This window comes from Somniosus microcephalus, chromosome 12, assembly GCF_052327205.1.
Source record: "Somniosus microcephalus isolate GS21.2 chromosome 12, FLI_Smic_1.0, whole genome shotgun sequence".
NCBI classification, from domain to species: Eukaryota; Metazoa; Chordata; class Chondrichthyes; order Squaliformes; family Somniosidae; genus Somniosus; species Somniosus microcephalus.
The window spans coordinates 144,992,467-145,016,499 of NC_140998.1; the positions used below are offsets into that span (position 1 = coordinate 144,992,467).

General features: G+C 50.0%; 1 protein-coding gene across 1 annotated transcript in view; it reads right to left on the reverse strand.

Moving 5' to 3' along the window:
• Nucleotides 1-5,131: 5,131 nt before the first annotated feature.
• Nucleotides 5,132-24,033, reverse strand: part of LOC147109581 (uncharacterized) — a 28,488-nt gene continuing 9,586 nt past the window's right edge. The window contains exon 2 of the mRNA XM_086004210.1: nt 5,132-6,059. Within this exon, the coding sequence (XP_085860336.1) occupies nt 5,605-5,988 (384 nt within the window). The 5' untranslated portion in view covers nt 5,989-6,059 and the 3' untranslated portion in view covers nt 5,132-5,604. The remainder of the gene's footprint in view (nt 6,060-24,033) is intronic.

Below are 24,033 nucleotides of genomic sequence, written 5' to 3' on the forward strand. Positions count from 1 at the left end.
AAACTGCAATAATCACACAGATCAAAAACTGCAGCTGGCAAAAACCCCAAAGAGTTAACTTAACATTGGTATGTGAGTCAGGAACGAGATGGAAGCTGAACCCTCCCCTCTCCATAGATCTCAGTACATGACACAACAGAGCACTCCGATTGCATCAGTTGAGTCATCTGAATGTTAAAATCCTTTGCAGAGTTTCCAAGGAAGTACTTGCCCAGCAACCACCAAAACCTCAGGCTGAGCATCTGAATCCAAACTGTAAACTCTTCTCTGGTCGGTGAGGCTATTCACTCTCCCCTCCCATCCACTTGAAAATGAAACGTTTCTTTCCTAACTTTCTAACCTTCGCTACTGGACATGGGGAGTCGAGCTGGTGGATGATTCCATGAGCACTGCCAGCCCTTCAGTACCTCGCCCAGCTGACCTGTCTTCACCAGCAAGTCTAGAGAGGTGGCTGTCAGACCAAGGGGGGACCACAGCTGGGGCTGGCTGTACTCACCCAGTGCCCTCACAAACATACTTGTTCATGCAGGAGTCCTGGATAGTTTTATTTCCTTCATTAGTGCAGCAACACTGTGTCCACACCTCTGATCACTTAACTCAGAGCAAATAAATAAAACCCAGTGCCTTCTTGGCTGTATGGTTGAGTGTCACACTGAGCGTGCCGGCAGCTGATTTTAAACATCATTGGGAATAAACCACCCACTACCACAGGACTCAAACCACGAGCTCTTAAAGGAGACAAAGACATAGGAACAGGAAGTAGGCCATTCAGCCCCTCAGGCCTGTTCCACCATTCAATTAGATTATGACCGATATGCACCTCAACTCCATTCACCTGCCGTAGCTCCATATCCCTAGAGGCCCTTACCCAACAAAGATCTATCGATCTCAGTATTGAGAGCTCCAATTGTCCCCCAGCATCCACAGCCTTGTGGGAGAAGGTTAGTTCTAGATTGTTACAAAATGCAACAAAAAAATTAATTTGCTTGAGGAGAAAATGATGACCATCCCTTTCAAGGTCTTCTCCCTCCTCCCACCCTCAAACTTTGCTAAATGCTTTCCTTTTTAACATGCTTTTGTTGCCCCCATTTGCAAGCCTGGGCAGTAAGCAATGGTGGGCTATTCAACATGGGAGTCATCACTGTCAGGCCAACCCTGTCTCACCCCAATGTCCACAAATGCAAACTTCCCACCAGGAATCACTACACAAAGTGAGGGCGGGTGAACCCTTAACCCACCAGGGAGGGCACTGAGGACCATTTCAGCGGCAATACTGCTGCCTCCGTTACGATCAGCTAGCTCTGCATAGACTGGGATGACTATGGGCTGGATTTTCATTCAGCAGTCGGGAAGGAGGCGGGACTACAACTTTCAGGTTTTAGTCCCGCCTCCATCGACGTCCGGCCAATCCACGCGATTTTCCCTTGATTGACCTTGTTGAGCCCGCCCAGCGTGCTCAGCAGGCCAATTAAGGGCCACCTGGCAACAGGTGATGTCACAGACTGAAATTTCATCTGTCAAGAGGCGTTGACAGATGAAATATCAGTGTTTCACAGCTGTTTGAAGCTGTCAAACACTGACAGTCTGACTTCTGACCTGAGTCCTTCTACACAGACTCAGTTAGAACTCTCACCAGCACAGAAAGCTGCAGGCTGTCACTTTTGACAGATCACAGCCATTCAGCTTTCAGTGCCGGCTGAGTGATGGACTCCCGACGCCTGGAGGAAGGAAGCCTGTAAAGGTAAGTACAGGTAATTTAAACTTCTTTACACACTTTAGACACACCAAACACACTTACCTTTGCACTCATGCACCCATCACTCACCTGAACACCGACATCGCGACCCCTCCAAGTCCTTCAACCCGACGGCCCGCCTGCTCTAACATGGCGTGGTTTGGAGCCGTCGGGAATCCCACACGACACCCCTCAAAATAGGGATTAGGCTAAAAACTGCCTGGTAACTACCTGTTAACAGGCAGTTAATTGGCACTAATCCCTTCCCGCCTCGGGTCGGCGGGTCAAAGTGCGGGGCGGGTACCCGCCTCCTGTGAAACTTACGTGGAGGCGGGTTTTGGGCGGGATGGTGTTGGGACCCCCGAATTCGGGATTTTAGCCCCCCGCATGCCTAAAAGCCCGCCTCACGGCACACTGAAAATCTAGGCCTATATGTCTATATTACCAACTGACCAATCTGCTTTTTGTGTCGTCAGTGCTCTGCCAAAGGGGCCTACCATCGCCAATCTCGACCCCTCTGCTGCTGAAACCCTCATCCATGCTTTTGTTACCTCCAGACTCGACTATTCCAATGCTCCCCTGGCCAGCCTCCCACCTGGCACCCTCCATAAACTTGAGATCACCCAAACCTCTGCTGCCCTTATCCTATCTCGCACAAAGTCCCATTCACCCATCACCCCTGTGCTTGCTGACCTACATTGGCTCCCGGTACAGCAGCGCTTTGATTTTAAAATTCTCATCCTTGTGTTCAAATCCCTCCATGGGTTAATCCCTCCATGGCTTCACCCCTCCCCATCTCTATAACCTCCTCTAGCCCTACAACCCTCTGAGAACGCCGTGTTCCTCCAACTCTGGCCTCTTGTCCATTCCGCACTTCCTTCACCCCACCATTGGCGGCCGTACCTTCAGACGACTAGGCCCTAAGCCCTGGAATTCCCTCCCTAAAACTTTCCACCTCTCTCTCCTCCTTTAAGACCCTCCTTGAAACCTAGCTCTTTGACCAAGCTTTTGGTCACCTGTCCTAATGTCTCCTCCTTTCGCTCGGTGTCAAATTTTGTCAGATTTCACTCCTGTGAAGCACCTTGGGATGTTTTACTACATTAAAGGCGCTATATAAATGCAAGTTATTGTTGCAATATATCCCCAATATATCCTGGAGTGGTTTCCAATGGGTCAGTAACCTCTGCCCTATTTTCTGGATTCACACGTGGAACCAATCCTAGTGGGCCATGATTGTTGGGACGGTCAAATCCACTCCTGTAAACTCAATGGCTCTTGAACCCCTTCACGGGTCCTAGGACACCTGCATAAGATTCCATTGGATCCCAGCATGGGTCAGTTGACTGGCATTCTACTCCGTATCACAATACAAAGCTAATCGCCATCATCACGCTGCCAAGTTCCAGACACCCTGGGAGATTTTTCCAAAAGTTTTTCCCTCCTTTCTAGGGCTGTTGGCAGAGTTGGTTGTTGGCTGGACATCTTAGGATGAAACAGTTTCAGTGACCCTGCGGGAGGAGGGGAGATTTTAACCCCCGCTCCGCGGAAACCAGGCAAGAGGTAGTTAAAATAAGGGCAGTGAATTACTGCCCCCCACCCTGGGAGCCCGCTGCCTTCCTGCATGACTAGATTTTAGCCTGCTGTTTTCAGCAGGCACACACAGGACACCCCCCGGAAGACTGTGAGGTCCTGCTTTTAATATGTAAATTGGGCCCTAATTATGTCATTTGGGCCCAATTGCTGTTTTAAACTGCTAGCCTGGAGGCCCGAGCCTCTCCGCCAGGCAATACCTGCCGGGAACTGTATTGAGGCCCAGAAGAGAGATGCTTTCGATTTTTTTCAGGTTACATTGTGGGCCAGGAGTTGGAGTCAGAGTGCTCCTCCGAGCCCCACAAGGAAACCTTGGACCTCCCCTGCCCTGGGCTTTCCCCACACCTCCCCTCCCTGATCGATTGCCAACCCTCCCCCACCTCAATCAACCTACCTTAGTGCTGAGGACCATTCCTGTTCCCACCCACTAGCCAGGTAGTAAAATGGACTGCTATGCATTAGTGGGGGGGTGGGACACTGGGCTTTGTTGAATGCTGGGGAGCACTGCTCAAGTGTCCTTGGGTCCTCCTTTCTTCACGGGCTCTTGGTGCAGAGGGGGCTCCTGAATCTTGTGCATGTCAGAATGAATCTGCAACATTTAATCGGACTCCACATCTCATGTTGGTATTGTCAATACTGGATGTTGTGTAATCGCACAATCCCAATCGTTTCATCCTCTGCCTATGCACAATCACTTTTTTTCCAATTTCAACCCTTCCCCCACTCCAGTTTTCTTCCCTCCTCTCATTGTTAGGGAACTGTGCCTTCCCTGGTGGCCATTCTCCTCTTTTGATTCTAGATAGTAAGTGTTAGCAAGCTGTTCGACCATGGAGGGCGTCAAACCCAAGCCTATTCCAAGTCCAACACGTGTACTTCCCAGTATGGGGTCACTGGTTACATCGAAAGCATCAGAAATCCTAGTTGTTTTTAGTTTTGGGTGGAAGTTTGCTGAGTTTCACTTGCCCTTGGCATGTTTTCTACGTCAGGTTTGTAAGAATGAAGGAACATCAAAGATTGATGTTTCCTCTCAATCCTTTCCTCCAAATCCCTCGGGTATACTGCTCCAACAAACAGTCTCAAGCCAAGTTAGATGTAGGGGAAAGTTCGTGGGCCCGCTCCTGGGCCTGGCCAGGTTGGAAGCGGCCCGTGTGGAGGGTTGCTCTGGCTGCCTGCCTCTCTCGCACACAAAGCACAAAACAGATTTGAGATCTGTTGCATGATATTTACCCTTTCCAATCTTGGTTTGGTGCATCTATTTAATTTTGTTCCAACAAAGAACTTCATCATAGATTTAAATTAAAGGAGTATGCAGAGGAGGGTGGGGGGTGGGTCTTGTCCGCACCCGGGTGCCCCTGGAGAGTGAGCATGTGGTGTCCGCTGGCACGCTTGAGGTCTTCCACGACCGGTGGGCACCGCAGGTAATGGATGATGTAAATAATATTTAACTTCATAAGTGTTTTATGATTTAGTTTTCTATTAGTTATGCCTCTTTAAAAGGGGGCACTTTTGTTTGATGACACAGGGGCAATCCAGTGTCTACTTATCATTCAAGTTAAAAGAGTAGAAGGCAACCTTGCTAGACCAGCAGACCATTTCTATTCCCCGTCCCCTTTTGCTGCCTAGACTAATAATTCACTGTTAGATTCCCTGTAGCTTTGTGGGCACTGCCCCAAACTCATTTTATAGAGGACCCTTACAGCTGAGAGAAATGGGGCTGGGGAGGGGTGGGGGGGGGGGGGGAGAAACACAAGGGGAGAGAGAGGGAAAAACAAAGTGAGAGAAAGAAAAATTGAGAGAAAAGGAGGAGAAAGAGAATGGGGGAGAGAGGAAGGAGAGGGAGAGAGAAAAGGGAAGGGAAGTAGAGAGAAGGGGGTGGCAGACAAAGGGGAGGCAGGGAGGGAGATGGGAGGGAGGGAGAGAGAAATGGGGAGGGAGAGAGAAATGAGGAGGGAGAGAGGAGGGAGAGAGAGACGACAGGGAAGGTGTGATGAGGGAGAGGAGGAAGAGTGAGAGGAGAGGGAAAGAGGAGAGTGGGAGGGAGAAAGAAGAGGGGTAGGCAACGAGAAGAGAGAGAGAAAAGGGGTGCAGAGATAGACAGAGAGAGAGGGGTGAGTCAGAGAAAAGAAAAAAAGAGGACTTTTATTCCACTGGCTTGCGTTTGATTTAAAACCAGGTCTCAGAAGTGAAAGGACACTGTTTGAACCTACCACGCTATTCAGTCACACAGAACATCAATCTTAAAGGCAAAACATGCAAGTATTCCATTACGTAACAATATGTTATCTATCCAACCCAAACAAATGAAGTAAATTAACTGAGAATGCATCAGATGGCAGAAAAGGATTACCATAGAACAGTCTTTGTGGCTCACTTCCAACTCCGCTTGGTAACATGGGATTGGCTGACTGTGGGTGGGTAGCTGGGGGAGTGGAGTTGGAGGTTTGAGTCCCTCTGTCACACTGCTCCTCCTGGCCACATCCTGCTCTGCAGAGGTGTACTGACTGTGCTGGAGAGAACAACCGGGAGCGGGCTGAGGTCCAGGTCGGAGAGGCACAAGGTGCGCAGGTCCCGCTGGTGTCGCTGTAACCGCTGTCGGGGGCTGTCAAGTCTTGGGGAAACACTTCATCGTCACTATCGAGCTCCTCCGCCTCGCACAGATCCATGTCATCCAAACCCGGCTTTGGAGTTTGCTTTTTGGGGGTGCTTTCTTGGGAGGGGAAGTGGAGGAAGGTTCCTTAAAGGAGAAACAAAAAAAAACTGATAAAAACAAGTAAATGCATCCTGTTTCAATTTGCAGTTTGTTAACTTTATGTTTCCCGTTCTCTTCAACACCCCTCCCTCCCCCCACCCCTCGCTTCATCAAGGGGCCCGACTCCTCAAGACAAAGCTGCAATCCTGTATGGCTTAAAGAGACATAATTCAAATTGTGGTGTATGTGCCTTTAAGAGCCCCTGTGTACTGTAATGCCGGTAGTGGCCACTCGGGCTATATAAGCCTGTATAGTGTCTTGTATCTTTTAGTTCACCTCCAGACTTTGTTCAGTAAACACCTGTTAAACCAGCTCCTGCATTCCGTGTCTCCATTAACACACGGATACAACAGTGGCGACGAATTGCAAACGGACTTACCTGCAATTCGGCAGCACCACAAGGAGATCGATTCCTCAGACGAAGGTTGAAGAAAAAAAAAGAAAAAACTCTGGTTTCACCAGCTAGCCGGGCTGGTGGCAGGTACTGCAATAATCCTTCCTGGGCGGCGGGCTGGGGCTTGATCGGCTGGCTCTGCAGCGGGGCCGAGCAGCGAAGGCGGAGGCAAACAGAGACGGAGGGTGGAGCACTCGGGAGACGGCCAGCGCTGCAAAGCAGGTCAGCGTTCGGACCAAGCAGAGGGAGGGGAAAGTCCCGGAGAGTCTGGCGGGAACGAGTCTCCAACTATTAAAAATATCTGTATAAATAAAAACCACGGAGAACAGCGTTGTCAGCAGCAGCAGCGGCGGGAAAGCGCGGGAGGCGCCATTTTTTCTCGGCAGGGAAGAAAGGAAAGCGCGGGAGGCGCCATTTTTTTTCAGGATGCCTAAGACTGGCAATATTACTGCTTTCGATAGTGATGTAGAGGATTGGACCACATGTGGAAAGAGTGGAGGTATATTGCACAGCGAATGAAATAGAGGATGATAAAAAGGCATCGGTACTTCTAAATCTAATGGGCGCAAGGACATACGGGCTGTTACGAAACTTAATCACTCCAGCCAAACCGATGGATAAGAATTTTAAAGAAATTGTTGATACCCTACAGGAGCACTTAAACCCAACACCGCTGCTGATAGCGCAACGATTCAAATTCTTCAGGAGGAATCAGCACAAGAATGAAAGTAACGCTGATTACCTCACCGAATTAAGAAAGCTGTCAAAGCACTGCCAATTCGGGGCAGGACTGGCAGATTCTCTTCGAGACAAATTCGTCTGCGGTCTCCTAAGTGAAGGAACACAGAAAAGGCTACTTTCTGAGAAAGATTTAACACTGGACAAGGCTTTCAGTGTGGCTGTATCATACGAAGCAGCAGCAAGAGGAGCTGCAGAGATACAGCAAAAGCCACAGGACTTCGGCACCCATGAAATGACACAGGGTTTCGAAAGATGTTATCGCTGCGGCAGATCCACCCATGACCAGAGGGACTGCTGGTTCAAGGACAAAGCATGCAGGCAATGCGGAAAGATGGGACACATTGCACGTGTATGCCGATCTGGAAAAAAAAAATCCACTGACAAAAAAAAATCAATAAGGAAGAGTACAGAAAGGTACAAATTATGACGGACAGTAGCTCCGAAGACCAGAAGAGCGATAGCGACTCCGGAAACAAGAGACTAAGCTGTCTCAAATTACATAATGTAATTGCCAAAGAAGATTACCAGACCATTTGGGTTACCCTCACGATAGCGGGGTCCCCAGTTAAAATGGAGCTAGATACAGGATCAGCTCTGACCGTCATAAGTCGACAGGATTACGAGCGGCTATTTCCGCATATACCTTTGAAAGACACATCCATTATCTTGAAAACATATACGGGGCAGAAAGTATACCCCAGAGGGAAAATAAGGGTGCCTGTTGTATACAACGGCAAGGAAATACAGAAGTTGTATTTATACGTTCTGCAAGATGGTGGTCCACCGCTGTTGGGACGTGAATGGATCAGGAAGATACGTTTAGACTGGCACTCCATTCAGGCACTGACGGTGAAGAGTGAGAAAAAAAATGATGATGACGTCATACCTGAACGATTAAAAGACATCTTGGCCAACGCCAAAGAAGTGTTTCAACAGGAACTAGGAACCTTGAAAGGCGTCACCGCCTCAATAAAAGTGGAAGATGCGGCAATTCCCAAGTTTTTTAAGGCAAGGCCGGTGCCATACGCAATTCGTCCAGCAGTCGAGGCAGAGCTGGAGAATTTGGAAAAGGCAGGCGTGTTATCCAAGATAGATTGGAGCGAGTGGGCAACACCCATCGTCCTGGTCATGAAGAAAACGTTGAATAATGATAAAGCTGAAGAACAGAGAAAAATTTGCATCTGTGGGGACTTCAGGGTGACTGTAAACCCGGTCCTTCACACGGTACAGTATCCTCTTCCGAGGATAGAAGATATTTTCGTCTCACTATCCAGAGGGAAACGTTTCACCAAAATTGACTTGGCACAGGCATATCTACAGATGGAGGTTGAGGAGGCCTCTAAAAAGTATCTCACGATAAACACACACAAAGGCCTGTACCAGTACAATCGACTGGTTTTCGGAGTAGCATCAGCTCCAGCTATCTGGCAAAGAGCTATGGAGCAAGTCCTGCAAGGGATTCCGGGGACTCAGTGCTACCTAGACGACATCCTTGTAACAGGAGAAAACGACAATGAGCACCATGCCAATTTGGAGCAGGTGCTCACTAGGCTGAGAGAACGGGGCCTACGAGCAAATCGCCCCAAGTGCGAACTTTTCCAGAAACAAATATCATATTGTGGCCACATAATTAACGAAGAAGGGTTGCATAAGTCACCTGAAAAAATTGAAGCGGTCATAAAAGCCCCAGCACCTGAAAATGTCTCACAATTAAGGTCGTTCCTGGGATTGATAAATTACTATCATAAATTTTTACCGAACTTGTCAACTGTTCTGCACCCTCTTAACGAACTGCTACAAACGGGAGTAAATTGGAAATGGAGCGAAGACTGTAAACGTGCCTTCCATAAATGCAAAGGCTTGATCACGTCCAAGGAAGTTTTGGCTCATTACAACCCATCACTGCCAATCAGACTGGCGTGCGATGCATCCCCTTATGGCGTAGGAGCGGTATTATCGCATAGGTTCCCTGATGGCTCGGAGCGGCCGATCGCTTTTGCGTCACGCTCATTGAACTCAGCTGAGCGTAACTATGCCCAGATCGACAGGGAAGCACTCAGCCTGGTATGGGGAGTGAAGAAATTCAACCATTACCTACACGGACAAAAATATACCTTGTTGACTGACCATCAACCCCTCGTCTCCATATTCAACCCTAAAAAGGGCGTTCCCATTATGACAGCACAAAGGCTACAGAGGTGGTCCCTTTTCCTAGGGGCACACCAATATGACATAGAATACAAAGGATCAAAACAGCATGGGAATGCTGACAGTTTATCACGTCTACTGTTGCCAACGGTAGAAGAGGCACCTACAGTAGACCCAGTGGAGATGTTCCACTCAACCATAGTGGAATGTCTACCAGTAACAAATTCTACCATTGAAAAGGAAACAAGAAATGACCCGACTCTCTCACGAGTCTACGATTTAACGGTGAAGGGATGGCCAGCACATGGCGAACCACTGTTGCCAGCATTCTCGCAAAGAAGAGAACAGCTGTCAGTGTGCCGAGGAACCTTGATGTGTGGATCCAGAGTGGTGATTCCACCCAAACTCCAGGATAAAGTGCTAAAGGAGCTTCATGAGGGGCATCTGGGTGGAGTGAAAATGAAGAACCTAGCCAGAGCGTTTGTGTGGTGGCCAGGTATCGATGGAGACATCGAAGAAATGACCAAGGGCTGTCTAGGATGCCAGAAGGTCCAAAATGCCCCACCACAAGCCCCTCTACATCCATGGGAGTGGCCCTCATCTCCATGGCAAAGGGTACACATCGACTTTGCTGGTCCATTTATGGACTCAATGTTCTTAATCGCGGTTGATGCACACTCCAAGTGGCCGGAGGTAATAAAGATGTCCTCCACCACCACGGAAAAAACCATCACAGTATTAAGGACCATATTTGCCAGGAATGGGCTGCCTGAACAGATCTGTTCTGATAATGGACCGCAATTTGTGTCCGAAGAATTCAGGAAGTTCTTAAAAAACAATGGGGTTGAGCACTACACATCCACCCCATACCATCCCGCCACCAATGGATTGGCTGAAAGGTTTGTCCAGACCTTCAAGGTGGTCATAAAGGCCATGGGTAATGAAGACATAAATCTACAGCATAAGGTAGATAACTTCTTGTTTGCATACAGGAATGCAACGCATGTGGTTACAAACCAAACTCCCGCCATGATGTTTTTCAATAGAAGACTAAGATGCCGGCTGGATTTGATCAAGCCAAACATCAGAAGGGACGTAGAGAACCGGCAATTTCAAGGCATGAATGAAAGGCCAACTAGAACCTTCCAGATAGGTCAACAAGTTTTGACCCGGGACTACCGTACCGAGAAATGGCAGCCTGGAACTATTTGCACACGACTAGGACCGCTGATGTATACCGTGGACATTGGAGAAAGCATAATAAGGCGCCATGCTGACCAGATCATAGAGTCATCCGAAAAGGGACAACCTACAGCACAACTCTATACGCCTAATGATGAAGCAGAGATACCCATAGTATCTACCTCCGATCCGGTGATACTGGAACCAGATGAACCCGACACTGGCATTCAAGCCGAATCGACCTTGCCAAAAGAACCTACCACACCACCGAAAACTACTACACCACCGAGGCGTTATCCGGACCGAGTCAGGAAGCCTCCAGAGAGACTGACTTATAATTGATTAACTGCAGCAAATGTGTAGATTATTGTTCTTGTAAACATGTTAATTTATGATTACTTAAAATGTTATGTACTGGTTGTCTAAAAGGGGAGGAATTGTGGTGTATGTGCCTTTAAGAGCCCCTGTGTACTGTAATGCCGGTAGTGGCCACTCGGGCTATATAAGCCTGTATAGTGTCTTGTATCTTTTAGTTCACCTCCAGACTTTGTTCAGTAAACACCTGTTAAACCAGCTCCTGCATTCCGTGTCTCCATTAACACACGGATACAACACAAATCACTAGGGGAAAACTTCAGATTTTTTCCCACTGGAGGGGATGGGAATAGGAAGAGGGATGGAGAGTGGAGAGGAGGAGAAGAGAAGAGATCGGAAGGGGACGAGGAGAAGAGTGGAGAAAGAGAGAAGACAGGAGGAAGAGAGAGAGAGGGGAGAAGAGAGAGGCGAGGAGAGGAGAAGCGAGGAGCCTTTTTCCCATATCCTGCTCCCATTTCTCCAGCTGCTCTTCTGCACTCCTGAGTGGTGCAGGGAAGCAGCACTGGTATAAGGCCGAGGATATATTGCTTGGCCAGAGAATAGAAATGGTGACTGTTACACAATGGAAAGCATTCACTTTATGAACAATGTGTGGCTCTGGAAGGTGACTGTGAGAAGTTTTTGTGAATCAATGTTCTTCTGCTGCTCACTATCGGACCATAGTAATAGGTCTCATGCTAATCATTCATAGTGACAGTCCTACTAGGGGGGAGGGTGGGTGCAAGGAAAGAAAGAAATAACTTGTATTTATGTCATGCCTTTCACACATCTGGACATCCCAAAGCGCTTCAAAGCCAATGAAGTAATTTTGAAGTGTAGTCACTGTTGCAATGTAGGAAACGCGACAGCCAATTTGCACACAGCAAGCTCCTGCAAACAGCAGTGAGATAAATGGCCAGATAATCTGTTTTAGTGGTGTTGTTTGAGAGGTAGATATTGACCAGGACACCAGGAAGAACACACGTGGGATCTTTTACACCCACCTGAGAGGGTAGACGGGGCCTCAGTTTAACGTTTCCTCTGAAAGACAGCACCTCCGACAGTGCAGCACTCCCTCATTACTACACTGAAGCATCAACTTACATTATGGGCTCAAGGCTCTGGGACTTGAATCCACAACCTTCTGACTCGGAGCGAGAGTGTTACCGACTGAGAGAATGCTGACAGTGAGGTTAACACTGGTCAGTGACATTCAGATAGATATCTGGGGTCCCTAGAAATGGTTTGTAGAGTGACAAGTACCATTCAGAGAACAGCTGGCTTCTTCTAAAGTGCCTTCATCCTGCTGCAGATCTGCACAATATAGATTTCTTCAAAACACAAGCTAAAAACCACAGGGGAGGCAGGACATCTGTGAGAAGCCAGCACTCTACTTTAAGTGCTGTCAGTCACTTCACAGTGATGTCACTGTGTGTTGTTGAGCAAGCGTGGCCTTGTTTATAGAGTCACAGGTGGATGTAGAGAGAGAGATTTACAAACAGAGAGTGAAACAACCCCACAGAGACAGAACAAGAGGAACACAAACATATAGAGCCATGAACAGAGATAGGCCCACATGCAGAAAGGGACAAACCTACACAAGGAAACACAAAGAAAAAGGAAACACAAACAGAGAGACACACAGAGAAAGCAGACACAACTACTTCAATCTATATAGTACATTTAAGGGAAAAAAAATGTCCCAAGCTGCTTCACAGAGGCCTAATCAGTCAAAAATGGACAGATACACGGAGAGAAACAGAGACACAGAAACAGTTACAGAGACACACACACACAGAAACAATAACAGCGTGAAAGAAACAGAGACACACAGAAACAGATACAGATAGAGAGAGAGAAAAACACAGACATACAGATAAAGTGAGAGAGAAACAGTGACACACAGAAACAGAGAGCGAGAAACAGAGACACACAGAGAAACAGGTACAGAGACACACAGAAACAGGTAGACACACAGAAACAGGTAGACACACAGAAACAGGTACAGACACACAGAAACAGGTAGACACACAGAAACAGGTACAGACACACAGAAACAGGTACAGAGACACACAGAAACAGGTAGACACACAGAAACAGGTACAGACACACAGAAACAGGTACAGGGAGAGACAAACAGAGACACACAAACAGGTACAGAGACACACAGAAACAGGTACAGACACACAGAAACAGGTACAGAGACACACAGAAACAGGTACAGACACACAGAAACAGGTACAGACACACAGAAACAGGTACAGGGAGAGACAAACAGAGACACAGTGACTTCAGTACGTCAGATAAGTTCAAATGGGAGCTTCTAACCAGCGAGGCCACGACGAAGAAGATGCCCTCTGCATCTCCATGAGTACTATGCTTTAGTGCTGATAGATGTCCCACTTGCCAACCATCTCAAACATCCATACTAGACCACCTTACCCCAGGTTCAGCTATCCGTTTTCACAGAGGGGCAACGTTTCCCTCCCTTCCCCTCCCCAAAAAAAGATCTCCTCACATCTAACTAGAAGAATCGCTCGCAAAGCTACTCTGCAGAGTCGATCATTCTTGTCCAGTCAGCACCCTACCAACCCAGCATGCTGCTCCCTGCTCATGCTTGGCACCAAGGTATGCCAAGGACTTGCGTTGGCCAGTGCTGATAATTGGGGTGTAGAAGTTCATACCACATGTGGTACTCTCATCATTTCCCTTTGTGTTTCGTGCAAATCACTTCATAGTTAAGGAAAGCCTGAGCTGCCCCTGCCCCATCCACTGCACTGGCTCTGTTGGCCAATGCACCACCTGGTATGGTACTGAGCAATATAGATCAGCAAGAACGCAATCTTAGCAGATGCCACCCGTGACAATGGTACGGACTCCACAAATTAGCCTGGGATGCCAATTGCCAAAGCATAGCCACTGTCCAGTGAGCCCTCACCTGGAGAGTGTGGACATTGGACAAGAACAGGATGCTTCCCAGCATGACTAGGAGGCTAACAACTCACTCTCCAGGTTCATGCGTGTAGATAGGCCTGCTCAGTGAGACATCAGACAGCAGTTGGAAACGGGGGAACTGCGCCCTCAGCAGGAGAAAGAATGAAAGGAAGAAAGGAAGACTTGCATTTATATAGTGCCTTTCATCAGCCACAATGTCGATCACAAGAACTAATCCTGTACCAAAACAAATGGTGCAACAATGAATGATGTCTGACTCAGCTGTACAAGAACACTTTTATTTTGTTATGCAAGAGGGTTTTGTCATTTTGTTTTAAATAATTAAAACATATACAAAAATATTCAACAGCCGGCAGAAATCTTGTGTGCTGCAATTACACTCAAAATCATTTTTTGATTTGTTTAATCAAAGAGTGTTGGCATAATCTCTGGCTAAACAGAATTTATGAATGCAAAACTCAATGACAGTGTGAGGGAGCTGGATTAACATCAGTAGAGATACAGTCAGTAACACAGGGTGCTGGGGGAGGGGTTACTGAGCGACAGTGTGAGGGAGCTGGATTAACATCAGTAGAGATACAGTCAGTAACACAGGGTGCTGAGGGTGGGGTTACTGAGTGACAGTGTGAGGGAGCTGGATTAACATCAGTAGAGATACAGTCAGTAACACAGGGTGCTGGGGGAGGGGTTACTGAGTGACAGTGTGAGGGAGCTGGATTAGCATCAGTAGAGATACAGTCAGTAACGCAGGGTGCTGGGGGAGGGTTACTGAGTGGCTGTGTGAGGGAGCTGGATTAACATCAGTAGAGATACAGTCAGTAACACAGGGTGCTGGGGGAGGGGTTACTGAGTGACAGTGTGAGGGAGCTGGATTAACATCAGTAGAGATACAGTCAGTAACACAGGGTGCTGGGGGAGGGGTTACTGAGTGACAGTGTGAGAGAGCTGGATTAACATCAGTAGAGATACAGTCAGTAACACAGGGTGCTGGGGAGGGTTTACTGAGTGACAGTGTGAGGGAGCTGGATTAACATCAGTAGAGATACAGTCAGTAACACAGGGTGCTGGGGGAGGGGTTACTGAGTGACAGTGTGAGAGAGCTGGATTAACATCAGTAGAGATACAGTCAGTAACACAGGGTGCTGGGGAGGGTTTACTGAGTGACAGTGTGAGGGAGCTGGATTAACATCAGTAGAGATACAGTCAGTAACACAGGGTGCTGGGGAGAGGGGTTACTCAGTGACAGTGTGAGGGAGCTGGATTAACATCAGTAAAGATACAGTCAGTAACACACGGTGCTGGGGGAGGGGTTACTGAGCGACAGTGTGAGGGAGCTGGATTAGCATCAGTAGAGATACAGTCAGTAACACAGGGTGCTGGGGGAGGGGTTACTGAGTGACAGTGTGAGGGAGCTGGATTAACATCAGTAGAGATACAGTCAGTAACACAGGGTGCTGGGGGAGGGGTTACTGAGTGACAGTGTGAGGGAGCTGGATTAACATCAGTAGAGATAGTCAGTATCATGGTGCTGGGGGAGGGGTTACTGAGTGACACTGTGAGGGAGCTGTATTAACATCAGTAGAGATAGTCAGTATCATGGTGCTGGGGAAGGGGTTACTGAGTGACAGTGTGAGGGAGCTGGATTAACATCAGTAGAGATAGTCAGTATCATGGTGCTGGGGGGAGGGGCTACTGGGGCCGACAGGTTGATTTTTAAATTGAGATCCTCATTGTGAAACTTCTTCCTGAAGATGTGCTTTCTCTCGAACTTCCTCATGGCTAGGATGGAATGGAGGGTTGGTATGGGGAACAATTGAATGTGGAACTATTTGCTTCTGAACCATAGATACTTAACCTTGCAAACCATCCCCCCCCCACCGCCCCACCCACCCACCCAACCCGGACCCCTGACCCTAGCAACCTGGTGCAACCTCAGGTCCCTCCAGGCCTTGATGAAGCTGGAGGTAAACTGCTTAGTCATCTGAGTCCAAACTCACAGCACGGGTGTCGTGCAGCAGTCTCACTTCCGCCGTTTGGCCACTGGCTGATATATTTAGTGAGCACGTGCCCTGGTTCAGCCACTTTGTGGTTTTTTCAGATCTATAAGAAAGTAATGTTTACCTCCACATCCAAGCGCAACGAGCCTCACTTTAGAGAAGGAGGAGGAGGGGGGTAGGGGGAGGGGAAGCAGTCTACCCAATGTGAGCCCAGGAAGCTCGGGCCTCTGGTTGTTTGCCACGCTTCACAACAGGAAGGAACTTGGCTTTGAGTAGGTCTTACTGATGTGAAATGATTTATATAATTTTTTTCCTTCCCCAAGACAAAATAAACTACAGGCCTGAACAGAATCTTGCTCATCTCTGAACTATAGAAAAAACAAGGGTTCGGCAGGAAATTATATAAAAATGACTCTGAAAATGTTGTTATAAATAAAAAGTTTCTTGCGGCGTTGCAGATAGTGGAGGTGATAAACCCGTCCCATCTCGCCATCAGCTGACCTCCAAAGGATAGGCCTTCTTTCATAAGCAACAAGCAATTAGTGTCGTCAAACTGCCATGTCTCGTCATTCACATAGGTACTGTTTGTGTTTGCCCCATATGGAGTGCAGACTTTCTCCCTGTAACCCACTCACTCATAGAGGTTGGACATAGGTTGGGACTTGGGAGCAGCCAAGGTTTGCAGACTCTGCCTTCCCCCAAGAGTTCATCATGGTAGTCCACTCATGATTCAAAATGGCTTCATTCAAATTATTTGATGGTTCAAATTTAGTTTTGGCATTAAACTCCCAGTTTACCATTAGCACAAAAAAACAGTTTTGAATTATTAGGAGCAGTTAAAATCATCAAAGGACAAACACCAGCTGTGGGACTGTACCCAGGAAGAGGTCCAGTTCCATGGGTGGCTCAGGAGAGGGGAGGGAAGACAAGTGGGATTAAAATAAAAGAAAACATGTCAGAGATAATGGATACTCAGACATCATCTGGTCAGGTCTGTGCATAACCAACAGGCCCCCAACATTAAACCTCCAATTGAATTATTTGCGTGATAGCCTAGTGATTATGGTTTTGGAAGAGCAATCCCAGATGGTTGAGAGTTCAAATCCCGTCATGGCAAGTTGAGCAATTTGTGGGCTGGCATCTGGGAAATGACCATGAAAGCTGCCAGATTGTTGTAAAAAAACAACTGGTTCACTAATATCTAACTCTACCCAGTCTGGCCTCCAGTCCCACACTATGCGGTTGATTCTTAATGCCCTCAGGGCAACTAGAGATAGACAATAATGTGACCTTGCCAGGATCGCTCACTTCCTGAGAACAAATATACATATTTTTTAGAAGGGCCTTAATAGTTGTAGACGGATTGTGTGTAGAGGTTATCCATGCTAGTCACTGGCCATGGAATGGATCTACAGGCCTCATTAAGCTTGCTCACTAGTCCAGAATGACCTTCCGCAGCGCACAAATCTTTTCCACTGGGCACATTTAACCTGTGTTGATGGAAGGCTGGAGAGTTCATTGAAGTACTGCAAGTTTTTTTAAGTTATTGGTAGTATATTTTATAAATTGTCACCCAGATACTCCCCCCTAAATCAACTGGTCCACACCTCAATGTGGGGAAAAACTACAAAGAATGGAATGGCAATGGAATACTCAAGAGCTAACCGAGCAGTTCTCCAGGAATCATTAAGCTACAAAAAGATGCTCTTTATCCTTCTCTCCTCTCCCAGGCCCTAGTTCTTGCCTTTTATTGACCCAAAGGTCTCTATGTCAGTGAAGAGTAATCCTCTGGAGAATCAACAGGAATAATAATAGGATTGATCTCCTTGGAACAGAGAAGGTTCAAGGGAAATGTAATAAAGGTGTTCAAATTATGAGAGGTTTTTGATAAATAAAGACAAACTTTTTCATGCCAACTTTAATTTCTAACCATGCCTCAGTGACCTCCCACACAGACGCTGCCTACAAAAAGCCAAGTTATTTGTCAAGGCCTCAACCCACACTGCCCTCAAAGATGGGCACGGAGCTGCATCTCCCCACTCTGCCACGCAGCATCACTAAACACAAAGGCACCATTACATTCTTGCCATTCACGGAGGTCGTCCCGGGCACCCAACGCCGTACGTTCAGTAAGCACAAAAATGCTGATTGGATGCTTTGTAATGTTGGCACCGGGAGATTCATAAATCAGTTCAATCAGGAGCAAGTGCACTTCCACCGTACGCTGTTGAGATCATAAATCCCAGCCTTCCAGCTGTGTAAGCAAGCCAGCACCCTGTGGTTTTTCCTCCTCCTTAAGCACTGCCTTTCCAATTAACCCTTCAGGGACTGGAGCGTTTTGGCAGTCTTTCGGATGAGACGTTAAACCGAGGCCCCGTCTGCCCTCTCAGGTGGACGTAAAAGATCCCATGGCACTATTTCGAAGAAGAGTAGGGGAGTTCTGGCCAATATTTACCCCTCAGCTAACATCACTAAAAACAGATTATCTGGTCATTTATCTCATTGCTGTTTATAGGACCTTGCTGTGCGCAAATTGGATGTCACGTTTTCCTACATTACAACAGTGACTACACTTCAAAAAGTAGTAAAGAGCTTTAGGATATCCTAAGGTCATGAAAGGTGCTGTATAAATGCAAGTCTATCAAATACAATGCAGTGAAATGAGGCTTTAAACAAAACACTAGTTCTGCAGGATGCCATGAGGCTGGGGGGGTTATGATGATCTCTGGTGGTGCACCGGGAGTGGGTTTACTTTATAAAATGGACCTACATAAACAAAACGCACATGCAACAAATCTCCAATTCGAAGTGATGTTCGAAGATCACATCAGCTCACTGCTCAATGCACCACATGGTGAGGTACAAGCAGTGCTGCAGACTACAGAGGTCTCCTTTCTATCTCTGGTCTGTGCTGAATTAGCTGATCTCATGGTCACATTGGGGCCCTTTAAAAGGGGCTTAAGAGCCTCTGAGCTGGCCAGGGCTCATACTCTTGATCACTACCTACTGCTGAAAAGACGATGTGCATAGAGGTCAGTGAGGGCTGGTTGTGATGCCTCCCATAGTCAAATTGCCTGAATTCACTAGGCCCACCATGAAGAATGGGCGCTTAGGCACAGTATGAGGGGCTGCTCTATCGCAGCAATAGTTAATGCCTTCAGCAGAGGAAGGAAGAAAATTATGGTACAATAGAGAAGGGCACCAAACTCTGGTTTCAAAAGGCACTGATAGTCCTGATAAACCAGAATTAACCACAGCACTGAATCTTTCAGTTGCCTTGTGCTACTGCAGGTCCTGGTGGAAGATTACATTTTCTCCTAAGCACTCTAGTAAAAGTGCTGCTTCAAGCATGTAAGTTCTTGGCAACCTAGAGTTTTAGCCGTGATCAAGATTCAGCTGTGCTGCACATCTAATCGATTGCTCCCAAATTCCCTGCCACCTTCCCAAATCAAAGTCTGCACAGCACTGAGTCACACTGCCCCCTCCAGCAGTCTGTGGTACTGCAGTCTTCACTCGCTCACACTCAGCACCCGACCTGGCCTTACCCACAGGGAGCACTTGGAGCACTGAAGCCCCGCAGGAGCAGCTGAGGATCACAAAGGCTTACCACCCCTCACACCACTATCAGCTGCCTCCTGGACACTCTGTACCTTTGCAACAATATCCTCATCTACCATTGGTTTGGGGCAAAGTTTCAATATTTTCAGAGGGGTCCCCCATACAGAAAAGTTTGAAAAGCACAGACCCAGGCTGATAGGGGACAATGCACTGTCAAAGGTGCCTCCCATCAGATGAGGCATTAAACACAGTTCTGATCTGCCTATTCAGGGAGCTGTCAAAGGTCTTGTACTATGTGGAGAAGAGCGGGGATGTCTCTGAAAGTGCGTTTTTTTTGTTTATGGGATGTGGGCATCGCTGGCAAGGCCAGCATCTATTGCTCATCCCTAATTGCCCTCGAGAAGGTGGTGGTGAGCTGCCTTCTTGAACCGCTGCAGTCCGTGTGGTGAAGGTACTCCCACAGTGCTGTTAGGGAGGGAATTCCAGAATTTTGACCCAGCGACGATGAAGGATCGGCGATATACTTCTAAGTCAGGATGGTGTGTGACTTGGAGGGGAACTTGGAGGGGGTGGTGTTCACATGCGCCTGCTGCCCTTGTCCTTCTAGGTGGAAGAGGTCGCAGGTTTGGGAGGTGCTGCCGAAGAAGCCTTGTAGATGGTACACACTGCAGCCACGGTACGCCAGTGGTGGAGGGAGTGAATGTTTAAGGTGGTGGATGGGGTGCCAATCAAGCGGGCTGCCTTTCCCTGGATGGTGTCGAGCTTCTTGAGTGTTGTTGGAGCTGCACTCATCCAGGCAAGTGGAGAATATTCCATCACACACCTGACTTGTACCTTGTAGATGGTGGAAAAGCATTGGGGAGTCAGGAGGTGAGACACTCACCACAGAATACCCAGCCTCTGACCTGCTCTTGTTGCCACAGTATTTATGTGGCTGGTCCAGTTATGTTTCTCGTCAATGGTGATTCCCCCAGGATATTGATGGTGGGGGATTCGGTGATGGTAATGCCATTGAATGTCAAGGGGAGGTGGTTAGACTCTCACTTGTTGGAAATAGTCATTGCCTGGCACTTGTGTGGCACGAATGTTACCTGCCACTTATCAGCCCAAGCCTGAACGTCATCCAGGTCTTGTTGCATGTGGGCATGGACTGCTTCATTATCTGAGGAGTTGTGAATGGTACTGAACATGTGCAATCATCAGTGAACATCCCCATTTCTGACCTTATGTTGGAGGGAAGGTCACTGATGAAGTAGCTGAAGATGGTTGGGCCTAGAGGAGGGGAGGGTGGGGGGAGGGAAGGGGTGAAAGGGGAGGGGGGAGAAATCTACATTTATGAAGTAGAGAACAAATGACAGTACTGAGTCAGCGTTTGTGGCATGGGCCAGTACCAGCTTTACATGTGCCAACTTGGCTCAGCTAGTGGCGTGCTCACAGTTACGGTCAGAGATCCATGGGTTCAGGCCGCACTCTGGAATTTGAGCACTTAGTCTCGGTCGCCATTCCAGTTTAGTAATAAGAGGACACTGAGACATCACAGGTACCATCCTTCTGAGCAGATGTTAAACTGAGGCCCGGTGTACCTCTTCAGTGGGTGTTCGTGATCCCACAGTACTAATGGAAGAGAAGGGGGGTGGTGGAGAGGGGGGGAGGTAGGGGGTTGAGGGGAGAAATAGGGACGGGGAGGGGAGGGGAGGGACAGGGAGGGGGAAGGGAGAGGGGGAGGGGGAAGGGAGAGGGAAGAGGAGGAAGGGAGAGGGGGAGGGGGAAGGGAGAGGGAAGAGGAGGAAGGGAGAGGGGGAGGGGGAAGGGAGAGGGGGAGGGGGAAGGGGGGGAAGGGAGAGGAGAGGAGAGGGGAAAGGAGGGGAGAGGGGAGGGGAGAGGGATGGGGAGAGGAGGGAAGAGGGGATAGGAGGGGAGTGGAGTGGGGAGGGGAGGGGAGAGGAGGGGGGAGAGGGGAGGGGAGGGAGGGGAGGGTGAGGGGGAAGGGAGAGGGGAGGGGAGGGAGAGGGGAGGGGGAAGGGAGAGGGGAGAGGAAGGAGAGAGGGGAGGAGAGGGAGGGGAGGGGGAGAGGGGAGGGTGAGGGGGAAGGGAGAGGAGAGGGGAGGGAGAGGGGGAAGGGAGAGGGGAGGGGATGGGGAAGGGAGGGGAGGCGGAAAGGAGGGGGGAAGGGAGAGGGGGAGGGGAGGGGAGAGGAGGGGGGGAGAGGGGAGGGGAGGGTGAGGGGGAAGGGAGAGGGGAGGGGAGGGAGAGGGGAAAGGGGGAGGGGAGAGGAAGAAGAGAGGGGAGGAGAGGGAGGGGAGGGGGAGGGGGGATGGTGAGGGGGAAGGGAGAGGGGAGGGGTGGGGGGTAGGGAGAGAGGAGGGGGAAGGGAGAGGGTGGAGGGGCGAAGGGAGAGGGAGGGGAGGGGGGAAGGGAGAGAGGAGGGGAGGGGGAAGGAGCGGGGAGGGGTGGGGAGGGGTGAAGGGAGAGGGGAGGGGAGGGGTGAAGGGAGAGGGGAGGAGATGGAGAGGGGAGGGGTGGAGGGGAGGGGGCTGAGGGGGGAGAGCAGCGGGGGGAGAGTGGAGGGGGAGAGAGGGGAGGGGAAGGGAGGGGGAGGGGCAAGAGGGAGGGGGTGGGGGGAGAGAGGAGGGGGAGAGGGGTGGGGAGGGGAGGGGTAGAGGAGAGAGCGGAGGGGGGTGAAGAGGGGAGGGGGACAGGGGAGGGGGAGAGGGGACTGGGGAGGGGGAGGTGAGGGAAGGGGGGAGGTGGGGAGAGTGGTGGGAGAGGGGTAGCGAGGGGAGGGGGAGGGGGGAGAGGAGAGAGCGGAGGGGGGTGTAAGAGGGGAGGTGGAGGGGGGAGAATGGAGGGGAGGGGAGGGGGAAAAGGGGAGGGGGAAGTGGGAGAGTAGAGGGGGAGGTGGGAGACGCGATGGGGAGGAGGGGAATGGGAGGAGGGGGGAGAGGGGAGGGGAGGAGGGGTAGATGGGAGGTGGGGAGGGGGAAGACGGGTTGATGGGGGAGGGGGGAGAGGAGAGAGCGGAGGGGGACTTTTTCACCCAGAGAGGGGTTGGAATCTGGAACTTACTGCCTGAAAGGGTGGTAGAGGCAGGAACCCTCACAACATTCAAGAAGCATTTAGATGAGCACTTGAAATGCCATAGCATACAAGGCTACGGACCAAGAGCTGGAAAATGGGATTAGAATGGACAGGGCTTGAGGGGCGGCGCGGACTCGATGGGCGAAGGGCCTCTTTCTGTGCTGTATAACTCCATGACTATTATTCTATGAGAGGGGAGGGTTGAGGGGGGAGAGGGAAGGGGGAGGGGGGAGAGGGGGGAGAGGGATGGTGAGGGGGAGGGGGGAGAGTGAGGGGGAGGGGGCAAGAGGGAGGGGAGAGGGAGGTGAGGGGAGGGGGAGAGGGGATGGGGAGAGGGGAGGGGAGGAGAGGGAGGGAGGAGTGGGGAGGGGTAGGAGGGGGGAGAGGGGCGGGGAGGAGAGAGGATAGGGGAGGGGGAGGAGCGGGGAGAGGGAGGGGGAGAGAGGGGAGGGGGAGGAGGGAGGGAGGGGGAGAGGGGAGGAGGGAGAGGTAGGGGAGGGGAGGGGGAGAGGAGGAGAGGGGAGGGGGAGGGAGAGGGGTGGGGAGGGAGCGGGGAGGGAAGGGAGAGGGGAGGGGACATGGGAGAGGGGATGGGGAGAATGGAGGGGGAGAGGGGAGGGGGAGGAGGGGGAGGGGAGGAAGGGGGGAGTGGGAGGAAAGGGGGGAGAGGGAGTGGGAGGGGGTGGGGGGAGTGGGAGGGAGGAGGGGGATGGGAGGGGGAGAGAGGGAGGGGAGGGGGAGAGGGGCGGGAAGGAGGGAGAGAGGGGAGGGGAGGAGAGGGGAGGCGAGTTGAGGGGGAGGAGGGTGGAGAGGGGAGGGGATGAGGGGGGGAGGGGAGGGGGAGAGGGGGCAGTGGAGGGGAGGGAGAGGGGAGGGAGAGGGGAAGGGGAGAGGAGGGAGTGGGGAAGGGGGGGAGAGCAGAGGGGAGAGGGTGAGGGGGGGAGGGATGGGGAGAGGGGAGGGGAGAGGGGACGGGGGGAGGAGATGGGGGAGGGGGTGAGAGGAGAGGGGAGGGGGAGGTGGAGGGGGAGAGAGGGGAGGGGAAGTGGGGGAGAGAAATCAGGCAGGGGGGTTGTGATATACTTGAACAAATTAGCATTGAGAGGGAGGAGGTACTAGCTGTTTTAGCAGGCTTAAAATTGGATAAATCCCTAGGCCCAGACGAGATGTATCCCAGGCTGCTGCGTGAGGCAAGGGAAGAGATTGCAGGGGCTCTGACACAAATTTTCACAAACTCTCTGGCCACAGGGGAGGTGCCAGTGGACTGGAGAACAGCTAACGTAGTACCATTATTCAAGAAGAGTAGTTGGGATAAACCAGGGAATTACAGGCCAGTGAGCCTAACATCAGTGGTAGGGAAATTATTGGAAAAAATTCTGAGGGATAGAATTAGTCTCCACTTGGAGAGGCAAGAATTAATCAAGGATAGTCAGCATGGCTTTATCAGGGGGAGATCATATTTAACCAATTTGATTGAATTTTTTGAGGGGGTGACTAGGTGTGTGGATGAGGGTAGTGCAGTTGATGTAGTCTACATGGACCTCAGTAAGGC